This window comes from Narcine bancroftii, chromosome 8 (genome assembly GCF_036971445.1).
Source record: "Narcine bancroftii isolate sNarBan1 chromosome 8, sNarBan1.hap1, whole genome shotgun sequence".
Classification (NCBI taxonomy): domain Eukaryota; kingdom Metazoa; phylum Chordata; class Chondrichthyes; order Torpediniformes; family Narcinidae; genus Narcine; species Narcine bancroftii.
In genome coordinates, this window is record NC_091476.1 from 21,624,216 (window position 1) to 21,639,474 (window position 15,259).

At 41.6% G+C, this 15,259-nt stretch overlaps 1 protein-coding gene across 33 annotated transcripts in view; it reads right to left on the reverse strand.

The window, feature by feature from the left end:
• cox11 (cytochrome c oxidase assembly homolog 11 (yeast)) overlaps positions 1 to 15,259 on the reverse strand; it is a 368,290-nt gene that overhangs the window by 11,765 nt on the left and 341,266 nt on the right. For 26 of the 33 annotated variants that reach the window (XR_011342926.1, XM_069893135.1, XM_069893153.1 and 23 more), the window contains one exon: positions 4,949 to 5,043. The exons of 4 other annotated variants lie outside the window; for them this stretch is intronic. Coding sequence is in view for 3 of the 29 variants with exons in the window: in XM_069893165.1 (XP_069749266.1) it covers positions 5,800 to 6,316 (517 nt within the window). In the remaining 26 variants the exon portion in view is untranslated. Of the gene's footprint in view, positions 1 to 4,948; positions 5,044 to 5,688; positions 6,317 to 15,259 lie in introns of those variants that run through there. 3 more of the 33 variants (XM_069893165.1, XM_069893166.1, XM_069893164.1) reach the window with 2 other exon arrangements.

Genomic DNA, 15,259 nt, shown 5'->3' on the forward strand with positions numbered 1-15,259 from the left:
ATTTTGTCATGTCTACGTAATGAAGAGGACTCCACCCCAAATAGGTTGTCCAGTTTAATAAAAGGCCGTTTGATCTTGGAGGTATATTTGCAGAGAGTAATTGTATTTGTTTTAAAAAATTCGTAACATCAATGATCAAAGTCTTCAGCTCTGAAAGTTCCCGGCCTTCTTACAGATCAGTTAGTACTCAGACATAGGGCATATGGAAATGATACCACAGGTATTCCTTTTTATAATGCAGTCCACTTCCTGAAGGCAGATGTTATAGTTATTTTCAGCAAATCCCTCCCAGATGAATAGTGGTGTGCCTCAGGGGATCGGTGCTGGGACCATTGTTGTTAATCATCTATATCAATGATCTGGATGATAATATGGTAAAATGGATTAGCAAGTTTGCTGATGACATTAAGATTGGAGATGTGGACAGCGACGAAGGCTTTCAAAGCTTGCAAAAGGACCTGGACCAGCTGGAAAATGGCTGAAAAATGGTAGATGGAATTTAGCACAGACAACCATGAGGGTGTAGCATTTTGGAAGGACAAACCAAGAAAGGGCATACACGGTAAATGGTAGGGCATTGACAAGGGTGGTAAAACAGAGAGAACTGGGAATACAGATATATAATTCCCTGAAAGTGGCATCATAGGTGGATTGGGTTATAAAGAGAGCTTTTGGCATATTGGCCTTCATTAATCAAAGTATTGAGTACTAGAGTTGGGATATTATGGTAAAGTTGTATAAGATATTGGTGAGGCCAAATTTGGAGTATTGTGTGCAGTTTTTGTCATCTAACTACAGAAAAGATATCAATAAGATAGAAAGAGTGCAGAGAAGATTTACTAGGATGTTGCTTGGACTTCAGGAAATGAGTTACAGGGAAAGATTAAATAGGTTAGGATTTTATTTCCTGGAGCATAGAAGAATGAGGGGAGATTTGATAGAGGTTTTTAAAATGATGAGAGGGACAGACTGAGTAAATGTAGATAGGATTTTTCCATTGAAGGTAGTTGAGATAGAAACAAAAGGACATGGGTTAAGGGTGAATGGGGATAAGTTTAGGGGGAATATTAGGGGAAACATTTTCACAGAGAGTGGTGGGGGTGTGCAACGAGCTGCCAGCTGAAGTGGTGAATGCAGCTCAATTTTAACAATTAAGAGTTTCAGATTACAGATTTATTGTCAGAGTACATACATGATGTCACATACAACCCTGAGATTTTTTTCACACAATGTGCAATACAACTATATGTGCAATACAGAGTGGAAGAAAACAATCAATAAAGTGCACAGATAAGAGTCCTTAAATGAGTCCCTGATTGAGTTTGTTGTTGAGGACTCTGTTGGTGGAGAGGTAGCAGCTGTTCCTGAACGTGATGGGTGCCAGTCTTGTGACACTGATACCTTTTTCCTGATGGCAGCAGCAGGAAGGAACAGTGTGTGTGTTGGGTGGTGTGGATCTGTGATGATTGCTGCTGCTCTCTGACAGCAGCCTTCCCTGTAGGTGTTCTCAATGGTGGGGTGGGTTTTGCCTGTGGTGTCCTGGGCTGTGTCCACTATCCTTTGCAGAGTTTTACATTCAGGGGTTTTAGTATTAGTATCCTACACCATAATGCAACTGCTCAGCACATTTTCCACTACAGATCTGTAGAAATTTGCCAAGCTTTTCAATGTCATACCAAACCTCCGCAAACTCCAGAGGAAGTAGAGGCGCTGACATGCTTTCTTCATAATGTCATTAATGTGTTGGGTCCAGGAAAGATCCTCTGAGATAGTGACTTCCAAGAATTTAAATTTGCTCACCCTCTCCACCTCTGATCCCTCAATGATCACTAGAGTGATCACATCTGGGTTTTCTTTGCTGATGTCAACAATCAGGGCTTCTTGGTTTTGATGACATTAAGTGTGAGGTTATTGTTGGTTCACCATTTGGCCAAGTTTCAATCTCCCTCCTGTATGTTGACTTATTGGCCCTTTTTATACAACCCTCTACTGTAGTATGGTCAGCAAATTTGTAGATGATGTTGTGTCCTACCGAGCCACACAGCAAGCAGAGCAGAGAGCTACGAAAGCTGCCCTGTTGTCCTCTGGTACTGATGGAGATTGAGGAGATGTTCTTACCAATCCTCACTGATTGTAGTCTGTAGGTATGGAAATCAATGATCCAATTACTGTGTTGAATCCCAGGTCATGGAGTTTGTTGATCAGTTTTGAGGGGATGATGGTGTTAAATGCCAAACTGTAGTCAATAAAGGTGTATGCGTCTTTGCTGTCAAGTTGTTCTCGGGCTTTGTGTAGAGCCAGAAAGCTGGCTTCTGCCATAGATCTGTTGCTTCAATAGGCGAATTGGAATGAATCCATGTTGCTGCTCAGATGAGACCTGATAATACTTCAACACCAGCCTTTCAAAACACTTCATCCCTGTTGATGTGAGTGCCATTGGTTGATAGTCTTCTTGGGCACTGGTACAATTTAAACAGGTGGGCAACACACCCTTCTCATGTGAAATGTTGAAGATATCTGTGAGTAAGTGGGTCAGCACAAATTTATAATTCTTGGCTGGGTTTTCCGTCTGGACTGGATGCTTTCCTTGGATTCATTCTCCTGGAGGCAACCCGCACATCATCCTTGGAGATGGATATCATCAGGAGACATGGGGGTGAACAGAGATGGTTCTTTCTTGTTCTTGTCGTTAAATTGGAAGAAGAAGGCATTGAGTTCATTAAGTAGTGCAGCTTTTCCATCTTCTACTGCCCCAGATTTGGTCAGATACATGGATGGGTGGGGTATGGAGGTCTATGGACTGGGTGCAGGTCAGCAAGACTAGTCTGAAAAATAGTTTGGTCTGTTTCTGTGCTGCAATGTTCCATGGTTTGATGTTCACTATTCCAGTAATATGATACACCACCAGCTTGTCGTGATTCTTCAGAAGCCCTGAAATAATGAGTTAAAGGTTCACTGTACCATGAGAAGGCCAAGTTAACATTGGCAGTAGTGGTCTTCATCTGGTTGGAACACCAGGAAAGCTTCAAGAACAGTAGAGGACTAAGGAAATTACAATGTAAAAAGGAATAAACATTTGGACAGTAAACACACAATAATATAAAATCTCATATTCAGAACTATATTATTTACTTTTTTTTTGCAGGACAGATATAGAGGTTGTTCAACATTCAGCACACTTAAACCCTCCTCTCGGAAATGTATATTCTTGAGAATTTGATCAAAAGACTGTTGATCTGCTCATTTGGAGGATCTGATGTAAATCTGCCCTATAAATGTCTCCTTATTCCAAGACCTCTTCCAACAGGTGTATAACTATTGAAAACGCAATGGTAGCATTTCATATACATGCAATTTAACTTAATAAATCTCTATACATCAAATATTTTGCAGAGTTGCTATGAGCAAGGCCACTGGGAATCCATTCAATGTTATCAGAGCATGTACATAATACATTTGTTGAATCTTACTGTCATCCATACAAAACAATCTTAAAATGCTGAAAATCACATCAGGGCGAGTGCTGGAAAGCTGAACCAAACAAAAAAAGGCTAAAAACACAAATATCTGAGGGAAGAAAACTCCCAACTTGTTTGTCTTCACACCGGCGCTGTCTGACCCGCTGTGTTTTTCAATCTTAAAACGGTTTTGTTTCTCGGTGACGACCGAAAGCAAACCAAACTTCACTGACTGAACAGGGCTTGGATACCCAAGTCACCCAAACGTTCCATTCTAACAATTATATGCTGTGGTCTTTAATGTGCGGCATTGATTCTAATACATAGTGCATTTTATACAGGAACCCCTGTCATAAAGCAACGCCTTACAAGATCTGGTAATGATGTTAATATTAAAGAGGATGTGCTTGCTGCATTGAGAGTAAAACGTGTCACAGATCGGGCAGCATCGATGCACCGAAGGGTAAGCGATAGCTATTCACCGGGAGACAATTCCAAGCGGTCACGGTGTTTTCTGCGGTTTATAAATACCACTGGCCAGATTGGCAGATAAGCCCAAAACTGTGACCTCGGGGCCGATGATTACAGGTGAGCAATGAAATGCCAGCTTTGTTCGGGTTTATTTCTAGTCGATGGTATAAATCATGCAAACTCCACTGCATGTGGTGTTTCTTCTCCAGTTGGACAAAACTAAACGATAAATAAAGTTTTCTTTAAAAGTCTGCCATTAACATTAAAATGGTTGCAATTGAGCTTACATCACATTACCTGAAAGGGGTATAAAAAGGACTCTCGAATATTTTCTCCTGTCAATACATCGGTAGCTCTAACTATGTAAACTTCACGTTGAGTCATTTCTGACCATTCAGTTGCAAACCTTCACAATTCGGCTGAGCCTCTACAACCAACCTTTCTTTGTTTAACCATATCATCTCCTCAATCGGGCAACGCATCAGGTTGAAGCAATGAGAACATCTGAAATCCACCCCCCCCCCCCCACCCTGTTTTAGTTGGGAGAGTGTTCGCGCAACGTCCAAGGGAGAGGGTGGGACCATTGACTTTGCAAACCCTTCTCCCCCACGGATAGATCGCTGGCTTCATGTCCCAGTGGGAAACAAACTGGTTTGAAAATCAAATCAGTTCCATAACTTACCGTCCAAACGCGGAAAGGCAGTTGCATGTTTACAAAGTGATCCGATGCAGGATTATTAAGATCCTTGGATCAAAGGATATCGATTCGGAACTATGCAGGCATTCAAACGCACACCTTAGCATGCAGATGCACGGAAACGGTTTTCCAGACAGACGCACTCGTTATTTGCAAGGCACTGGACGCAGCCTCTTTCTTTCTGTCAATAAACAACCCAGAGAAGCGACGCATTCTGACTCGCAGTCTATCATCAATTGAATTTGATGATAAAAGGCGAGGAACTTTCTTTATTTTCAACGCTCCAATACGCAATTCGAAGCGCTAAACTTACTGGTCTTACCTTATTTGCGTCAATCCATAGTCGGTCTGTATTTCTCACTCCATATTCTTCTCTGGGAAGGCGAGCACACGGGAAGTTTTCCACATCGGACGAAGCTGTTGGAGGGAGAGTAGGAAGGGGATGAAAGGTGGACTCTTGCTGCTATATCCATCTGCAGGAATCAGTCAAACCCAGCCAACTGCTTGTCAGTGGGCAGAGCTGACTCCGCAGCTTTGAGCAAGCAGGTGAAAATCGGTGGGAGATGCGGTACCTCCTCCATCGACCCGAGACAACCTGCTTGCGTTAAAACACTGTCCGCCAGTCACACAACAGCAGGCCAGTGCTTCGTGCCCGCTCTTCCACCTCGACGACAACCGCAGCCTTGCTTCCACACCTCTGCCACAGTTCACCACCACGGCACCGCTTAAAATGCAAGAGAAAAAATAAAATCCACAAGTCCAAGGCAATCAACCCGTTTGCCACTTTCTCAGGAGGGAACAAACACACGATGCCCAATCACACCGGCAGAAATGGCAAACTGGCCGAGTATCTGCCACGCTCCGTGCAGTGGTTTCGCTCAGCTTTTCGCCAAGGAATCTTTGACAACTGTTTGCTTTGTTCACTGCCGTGTGTTGAACCCGAGGAGAAAGAGCCCGAACATGCATCAGCCATCGCACACACATCTGATGGAGAATTAGGGACACTTAATGTGGACAAGCAGAGAATACTAAGTAGTGCACTTGGCTGGCGGCATCCTGAATGAGATCTGGCCTTATTACCCGTATGAGATTGCCTCCAGTGCATACGGTAAACAGATCAGAATTTTAAAAAACCTTTAAACATCCTCAGCTTTGGTGATTTCAATAAGTATTTTAACAAGAAATTATTTTATTGGAGTTAAAAAGATCCTTAAAAAAACCAAGCGTTAAATGATGACAATTATTTTGCCTTTCCTTTAAGGAAGCCCTGGCGTGAAAATGAGTTTCTGCGAACTGGAGGCAACGTGTCGAGAAGGAACCACCAGGACCGTTCAGGTCCACGAAAAGTTCGTTGATTGCAACAGAAGCTGCAAAAGGGTTCGGTCGGGGTTGGGAAGAGAATCTGGTGGCGTTGCCCCGTGACCTTCGGTCACAAAATGACACGGAAAGCTTGGAGTGGAAGAATGGGTGGAAACGGCGCTGACGACTTCGGCTCCTTCCTCTCCCGTGGGCCAAATTGTCCGTGACCTTCACTCCTGGAGTGGACTTGTCATTTGTGCAAGGCTGCAGATAGCGGTGGTGCGGCGCTAACTTGAGCATCACCGCTCGAAGGGGGATTGGGAAGAAGGTACAGCAAAAAAAATCCGGAGTTTCTATTTTACAAGCTGTCAACGTTCTGTCTGAATGGTTGCTGTAATCAAAACCAGAACATATAAAGTTCAAGTTGTGATATCCAAGATCAGGTTTACTGATTATACAAAATAAAAGTCCGGTGAGGGTGCAATAAACAAGAACAGAAACATCCACAAGTCAATCTTTGTACTTGAATGAAAACTGCATTCATACACACAGGTGGTGACAACTGAGAGCTTTGGGAGCTGTGGGGTCCACTGGAGAAAGCTTCCAAAAGCCACTGAGGAAATGACCTCCACTGCAAAACAAAACCCATCTCTGCCAGAATGTAGCAGCTCCAATAGATCTCTGGATCAAAGATCATTCTGGACAGCTAGAGATTCTGGTCCTGCCAATCGATCAGGATTACAATTGGGGGACTCGCACCAGGCCAGCACAGAGGTCAAAATCACCAGATGAGAAGATGCCAACACCCAATCTGTTGGTGGAACTCAGGAGCAGAAGTAGGCCATTTGACCTGATGAGTTCACACCACCATTCCATCATCAGCCAATCCATTATCCATGTGGGGCTTCACCAATGTCTTCTAAAGCCTCAATATCACATTCCTGCTCTTATATCTTATTCCTCTAGATATCGATGCTAACATTGCATCATCTTCTTCACCACTGACTCAACCTGGAGGTTAACCTTTATGCTATCCTGCATGAGGACTCCCAAGTCTCTTTGCACCTTCGAATTTTGAATTTTCTCTGCATTCAAATAATAGTTTACCCGTTTGTTCCTTCTACCAAAGTGCATGACCATACACTTTCCTGCAGATGCTGGAATCTAAAGCTAAATACAACCTGCTGGAGGAACTCAGGTGGGAGAAAAACAATGATCAATGTTATGGGACAGAATGTTGTTTCATGCTGAAATCTTGATGAAAGATTCCAGCTTTGAAATGTTGACTATTCTTTTTCTCTCACCAATACCGCTCGACCTGCTGAGTTCCTCCAGCAGATTGTGTTTCGCATGTGATCCAGCATCTGCAGTCTTCTGTCTCCATGTAAAAATAACTGTTTTTTCAGTGTATGGAAGAAAAAAAAATTAGTTGTAATTTTGCCTCGATTCTCTGAATAATGACCCAGTTCAAAGGTTTGCGACATCTTTTTACATAGCAATTTGCTGGGGGAAGAGGGATGAGCCATATTTGTGGGAGATAAGGAAGGGACAAAGCTTGGTGCTGGAACCCTTCATCGGATTTTCAGACTGAAAACAGTGCTTCCTCCAGAAGGTTGTTTCTTGCTTCAAGTTCCAGTATTTTTAGTCTCCTGTGTGTCTCCAATCTCTGAATAAAACCTTATAACATTACACAGTGCAAGAGCAAATCATATCAAAGGGACTTAAACTGATTGATTTCAGATTTATTGTCAATACAACCCTGAGGTTCTTTTTCTGCAGGCAAGGCAGAATCACCCCTTATTGGTAGTGCAAAAATAAATCTACACACAGCGCATACATGAAAACAAATAAAGAATGGTAAACAGATAACAAATGTAAACAAACTGACTGTACAATACAGAAAGAATAAAAAAAAATAAAGTGCACAAATAAGAGTCCTTAAATGAGTCCCTGATTGAGATTGTTATTGAGGATTCGGATGGTGGAGGGTCAGCAGCTGTTCCTGAACCTGGTGGTGCGAGTCTTGTGGCACCTATGCCTCTTTCCTGATGGCAGCAGTGTGCTGGATGGTGTAGATCCTTGATGATTTCTGCTGCTCTTTGATGGCAGCGTTCCCTGTAGATGTTCTCGATAGTAGGGAGGGGTTTTCCTGTGATGTCCTGGGCTGTGTCCACTACCTTTTGGAGGGCCTTACTCTCAGAGATATTGGTATCCCCATTCCAGACAATGATGCAGTTGGTCAGCACACTTTCCACCACAACTCTGTAGAAATTTGCTAGGGTTTCTGGTGTCATACCAAACCTCCGTAAACTCCTGAGGAAGTAGAGGCACTAATGTGCTTCTTCATGATGCCATTAGTGTGTAGGGTCCAGGAAAGATTCTCCAAGATAGTGACTCCCAAGAACTTAGATTTGCTCACCCTCTCCACTTCTGATCCCACAATGATCACTGAATTGTATACCTCTGGTTTCCTTTCCTGAAGTCAACAATTAGCTTCTGGGTTTTGATGACATTGAGTGCAAGGTTGTTGATGGTGCACCATTCAGCCAAGTTTTCAATCTCCCTCCTGTATGTTGACTCATCCCCTTCCTTTATACAATCCACTACCGTGGTATTGTCGGCAAATCTGTAGATGGTGTTATTGTTGAACCAAGCCACACAGTCGCAGGTGTAAAGTAAGTAGAGCAAAGAGGTAAGTACAGAGCTCTGTGGTGCTCCAGTACTGATGGATATTGTGAATGAGATGTTGTTGCCAATCCTCACTGATTGCAGTCTTTGAGTGAGGAAATGCATTATCCAATTACCCAGTGGAGTGTTGAGTCCCAGGCCTTGGATTGAGATACATTTGGGAAAATATTCAAATGCATGTCCAGTTAAATTGGTTTGAAGGGCAGACCTGGAATCCTGGATAAAGATGACTGACTTCAGCAAACCCAGCTATATGCTTAAACAGAAGCATTGGAAATTGAAGTACCTACTGTAAAATATAATTGAAATGGAAGTTATATACTGGCCATTTTTAACCTTTCATACTATATACTCCAGGCTGGGTCCACGGGTAAAAGAGGTGGTTGGATATAAAACCAGACCTGGAGAATGAGGGCACGGAGTATGTGCATTTGTCGGTAGTCCCTGAAAGCAGGGACATGGAGTCCAAAGGGTTAAATATAATGGCATAGAGCGAATGCTGAAACACAGTGTCCATGGATTCCAACCATCTTTCATTTATATATAAAATGATGTGATAAGTCATATGTCACCATGAAGAAAGAGCGAGATCATTGGTTCCAGTTCTACAATTACCACTGGGTAATTGGATAATGCATTTCCTCACTCAGAGACTACAATATATATTTGCATATATATTGTCAGAACCATCAGAAATAAACATCTGAACTAATTTATATGATAATGAGTTTATTGTCATAAACATTGTATAATGTATATATGGCTGAAGTTCTTACTTACTGCAGCAGAACAAGGAACTTACAAAGAAAAGCTATAATGGTAAACAAATTGAATTAAATGAAGAGACAATAAATGTATACATAGATTCACAAATGGATGTTGAAAAACAACCAACTGAAAAACCTCACAAAGATAAGCGTATACAGAGCCGTTGTCATACCCACACTCCTGTTCGGCTCCGAATCATGGGTCCTCTACCGGCACCACCTACGGCTCCTAGAACGCTTCCACCAGCGTTGTCTCCGCTCCATCCTCAACATCCATTGGAGCGCTCACACCCCTAACGTCGAGGTACTCGAGATGGCAGAGGTCGACAGCATCGAGTCCACGCTGCTGAAGATCCAGCTGCGCTGGATGGGTCACGTCTCCAGAATGGAGGACCATCGCCTTCCCAAGATCGTATTATATGGCGAGCTCTCCACTGGCCACCGTGACAGAGGTGCACCAAAGAAAAGGTACAAGGACTGCCTAAAGAAATCTCTTGGTGCCTGCCACATTGACCACCGCCAGTGGGCTGATAACGCCTCAAACCGTGCATCTTGGCGCCTCACAGTTTGGCGGGCAGCAGCCTCCTTTGAAGAAGACCGCAGAGCCCACCTCACTGACAAAAGGCAAAGGAGGAAAAACCCAACACCCAACCCCAACCAACCAATTTTCCCTTGCAACCGCTGCAATCGTGTCTGCCTGTCCCGCATCGGACTGGTCAGCCACAAACGAGCCTGCAGCTGACGTGGACTTTTTTACCCCCTCCATAAATCTTCGTCCGCGAAGCCAAGCCAAAGAAAGAAGAAGAATCCTAGTACAAAAAAGTGTTGCATAGATGTTGCGTGACCTGCTGAGTTTCTCCAATGCCATTATGTACTGCAGTACACCCCATCATTTGCACATTTTCTTGTTGACCTGCAATAGTGCATCAGCCCATAATTAGTATACCAACGGGAGGTTCAAGAGTTTGATAGCTATTTGGAAAGAAACAGTTCTTGATGGGGGACCTCGGTGATGTTGACTGCCTTCTTGAGGCAGTGGTTTACATAGATGTCTGTAATGGATGGCTACATCTGGTACCTTTTGTATTCCTGGCGACTCGGATGAAACCAGTCACTATACTTTCCACAGTTCACCTACAGAGGTTCGATAGATTATCTGATGACATGCCAAATCTACTTAGACCCCTTAGAAAGCACAGACACTCATATGTTTTCTTCACATTTGCCTCAATATGCTGGCTTCCGGATAAGTATGGCTCCCAGCAACTTGAAGGTTCTCTCCATCTCCTTCTCATCAATGCAGACAGATGTGTGGTCCTTTGGCCTCTCCTTCCTAAAATCAACAATAAGCTCCTGGATCTTTGTGATACTAAGTGCAAAATTGTTGTTCTGGCACCACTTAACCAGGTTCTCGATCTCCATTCTATATTCTGAGTCCAATGAAAGTGCCGTTGGCAAATTTGTAGATTGACAGAGCTGAATTTGGCTACACAGTCATAGGTGTACAGGCATTAGAGGAGATTAAGCATGCAGCCTTGGAAAGTTCCTTTGCTGATGCTCAGTGATAAGGAGGTGGTGGTGATTTGGACTGATTGGGTCTGCCATTGAGGAAGTTAAGGATCCCGTTGCAGAGGGATGGAGTCCTAGAATCTTCAGCTTGGTCATGAGTGTTGCTGTTGTGATGGTGTTGAACTACCAGCTGTCATCATTGAACAGTAACCTGACATAAGTATTCCTGTGGTCCAGATGATCTAACACAGACCGCCAGAGAGAAGGTATCTGCCTTTGACTTGTTGTGTTGATAAGTAAACTGGTGGGTTCAAGTCTTTCCTGAAATGGTAGTTGATTCACTCCATATCCAACCTCTTGAAGCACTTCCTCATGGTGGATGTCGGTGCACTCAGACAATACTCATTGAGGCAGGACAGCTTTCTTTTCTTGGAATCAGAACAATGACTGCCCTTGGAAGTTGACAGGGACTTCCGGCTGCTATAATGGGAGATTAAATATGTCTGGGTAAATTCCAGCTGGATGGTTCAGTCAGGTTCTAAGGAGTTGGCCAGGTACACCATCTGAGTGAAGATTCACCCCCTTGACGTTTCTATTCATCGCAACCTCAGTATCTGGGACTTACCTCTACTTATAGGAAAGTGATTTAGATTACAACCTGACCTATAGGATAATTGCAATCAACTGAGTTTGATGTTTTCAGGTTGTCCTCTGTCATATGCAAAATAGACAAGTGCTCATTAAAACAATGTTATCCTTGACCCCAACAATAAAAACTGGGATTGAAATTCATGTGCAGGACACGACCAAGTCAATATGATATTTTATGTTGCAGAATAAACAAGGAAGAATGAAAAATAAACAAAAAACACCTAGTTTATAAATGATTCTTCTGATCATTGAGTTCATGTTTTCAAAGAACATTTGTAATTTTTAATTTATTTTCACTAGAAACCTGTTGCAATTATGCAGCAAAATCGAAACCAGTGTACTCACAACTCTTCTGAGAGTGAGAAGGGTGCTTTGCTATTCTGTTGAATTCAAACAGCTTCTGAATTACAATATGCAACTAGTGAAGGAAAAAATATGAAAATAGACAGTATGAAGCAAAATTGGCTGCTGGAGACAATATAATACCAGTGAATCAGACTGTTATACTTCCATTGAAATTACAGAACATACATTATCTCAGCGAGAATTTCAACAGATTTCCTGTATTTCAGCAGGAAATAAGTGCAGATACAGCCCATCTCTGGAATAATATGGCCAATTCAGTCACAGAACAGCATTCATAATGTTTGCAGGATTAGTTAATGGAATCTTGAAGGTTCAATCAATCAGGAAAGAACTTACAATTTTCCATGCTGAAACTATTGCTTAGCTATTAGGAAATTGCTAAATAATGCTGATTAATTCAGACACATGCCACATTTGCTGAGAATGCAAATCCTCAGTGTTTTTGTTTTTTTAATGTTTACATTATACTAAAATTTGGGTCAGTCGAAGGAGGTATAAAAATATTATGGAAATAAAAGTTGAAAGATGCAAATTGTGATTTGCTATCACTCGATACAGCTGCAAAATCTGCCACATAGACTTGTTTCAGCACCATTAAAATTACTTGACCAGTAGTTCCAAATGGGAAGATGCCCTTAGTAAGGCTCGTGGCTGAATCCTCCAGTCAGTGCTGTGGCTATATCAGGCAACCCTCGCCAACAGGTGTATCACTTTTATACGCTGTGTTCACCAGAGCGGCATGTAGCAGCTGCAAATCAACCAGATCTACAGAAGGTATATTTTAGATCCAGAGACAAAATCTTGGCGAGTTCAAAGGATTTGGTCCTCCTAATCAACTTGAAACTTTTAAGCCCACATATTAAAGCATTTTCTGCTAAAATAGATTGACATTTTTGTTTTCATGAATTGAATCACATAATTGGAAACAGAACTAGAATGTTTCAGGTTTAACACTGGAGAAGGGCAATTGTATAATAAATTTCTCCTAGTTGCAGCACATTTTCTAATAATGATTGGCATACATTTTGTATTATGGATGTTCCAGAATGCAGTAATTTTGTAAGACCCCCATTGTTTCGATTATCATTATTTGGCTGTTAGAACAGTACCAATTGGTCAAATTATAGCTTTGGAGGCACTTCACCTACCTCAGTACAATAGCAGAGTGATTTGACGGTTAATCGTAAACTTTCTATTAAAATTCCCAAGTTTGTAACATTTCAATGGGCACTTTTATATATATATATGTAAAACTTTCTATTAAAAATATAATTTAATATTTATGGAAAGTGTTGACTTAGTTTTAGAAGAAATGGGTCTAATAGGACAAAGATTTCAAAGAGATGACACAGAAATGATGGACTGAATGGTTCTGGTTTTCCTGGTTCATATTTTTGGTTTATTTGCAAAAAAATTTAGTTCTCTTGAAAAATTTGGCAAAGTATGTCACAATTTGAATTTGACGCGTTGCACTTTAAATATTACAATTGCAATGGCTTTTTACCTTTCCAGCTCTTAGTGACTCCATCATTAAAGTTAGTTCTCCCTGAAAGCTAATGATTTTTAGAAAGGTACGAAAAAGGCAAAGTGGCCAAAAATATGGTTGAAGAGGTACTTTTTTGAAAATGGAAACCATCTTGGTAATGATTTCTGGCAACAATAGTAGCCAGGGGATCAAAGATAGAATAATACAAGCCTTGCCCATGTTAAATTGTATATTTTAATAAGAAATAAAATTGCCCATAATACAGATGCAGGATCTGTACCTAATTCTGAGGTGAAGATTTAAGTAACAAAAGTATATGACCAGCTGAAAACGAATAACTCACAGAGGAATTTATTTTGTGAGTACTAAATGAATAGCATCAGGATTGTTGATGTTGATTCAAAGATAGTCTCTGTATGAATTGTTTTATGCCACATCAGTTGGGAAGTTGCCCAATTAAGATGCCACACCCACACCAGTGCTACCTGCCTGTATTTGGCCCGTATTCCACTAAATCTATTCTATCCATTATCCATCCAAATCTGTCTTAAACTTTCCAATAGTGTCTGCCTCAGCCACTTCCTCTAGTAGTCCAGTCCAAACACCCAACATCCTCTGTGCAAAGAAGTTACCCCCCCATCTTAATATATTATGAGCCCAAAGGACCCCAAAACCCAGCAGCAATAGACATTCACCAAGACAAGTAGTTACTTAAACAAAAGTTGTTTTTAATCAACTTTAAACATGAAAATAGAATCAAACTTTAACTTATCTCTATATTTAACTAACCCAAATTAACCCCCTTCTAATTCTAAGCACATGTGTATGATGTATGCGTAAATTTAAGAAAAGTTCTTTGGTTAACAGTTCAATCTCACTTCTCTTTCTTCTAAGTTCTCTGGATGCAGGCAATTCTTATACTGTGCACAGAATTTAACATGTATAAAGTTCACCAGGCTTTGGTGCTCAAAAGGTAAACGTTTACTGCTCAGGAAGGTTCTTGTAGGATTTGCAGAGACAGATTTGTTGTTCCAGGATTTCTGTAACTGAGGTACCACCATTAGTCACCTCAATGTCTCGCTGATGAAACTTGCCCCAACAGGGTTCTCCAGATGGTAATCTCTTTCTTTCAGGTTACCACAGAGTTCCTTTCTGTTCTTCTTATTCCAAGAGAAACCTCAGACAGATAGCACTTCCAGCCATCCACCTCTCTGGAGCTTTTCTGTTTCCCACCAGCTTTTCTTGGCTTGTTTCAGCTGTGACTGTTCAGCCTCTTTCAGTGTCACACACACATACACTGGCTGAGAGAGCTTGTTGAGCTAGGTCTGACCTCTCTCTCTCTCTTCAACTGCCAACTGCGAGAAAGCCCATGTGACTCTCTCACTTGCAAAACTCCCCACCTTCTTCAGCAAACCACAGGAGTTCTCCTCTCTTGGTCAAACTGTTGTTTAGATAAACAAAACCCAGGAGTGACCTTTCTGTGAACACTTTGCAGGAAGGTTAGAAGCCTTGTAGTTATCCAACCATCCAGCCTGTCCCCTCCAAACAATGATCTATTCATTTCATGATTTCATTTCAATTAGCACCTACTTGTGAAATATGCATAAAAGCCTCCAAAGATCCTGCAATTTTACTGAATATGAATCCTTCAGTATTCAAATAAGATCTGTTTTAAAATGTGTGTATGTATGTAACCTACATTAATTTTACCAAAATTACTCCCAATATTTATACTCCATTACAACTATTAAATCTCTCCCCCGTCATCTTAGACTTATATCCTCTAGGTACCAATTTCCTTATTATGGGCAAAAACTCTATGTGTTCATCTGATCTACTCCTCTCATGATTTTGTATACTTCTATTC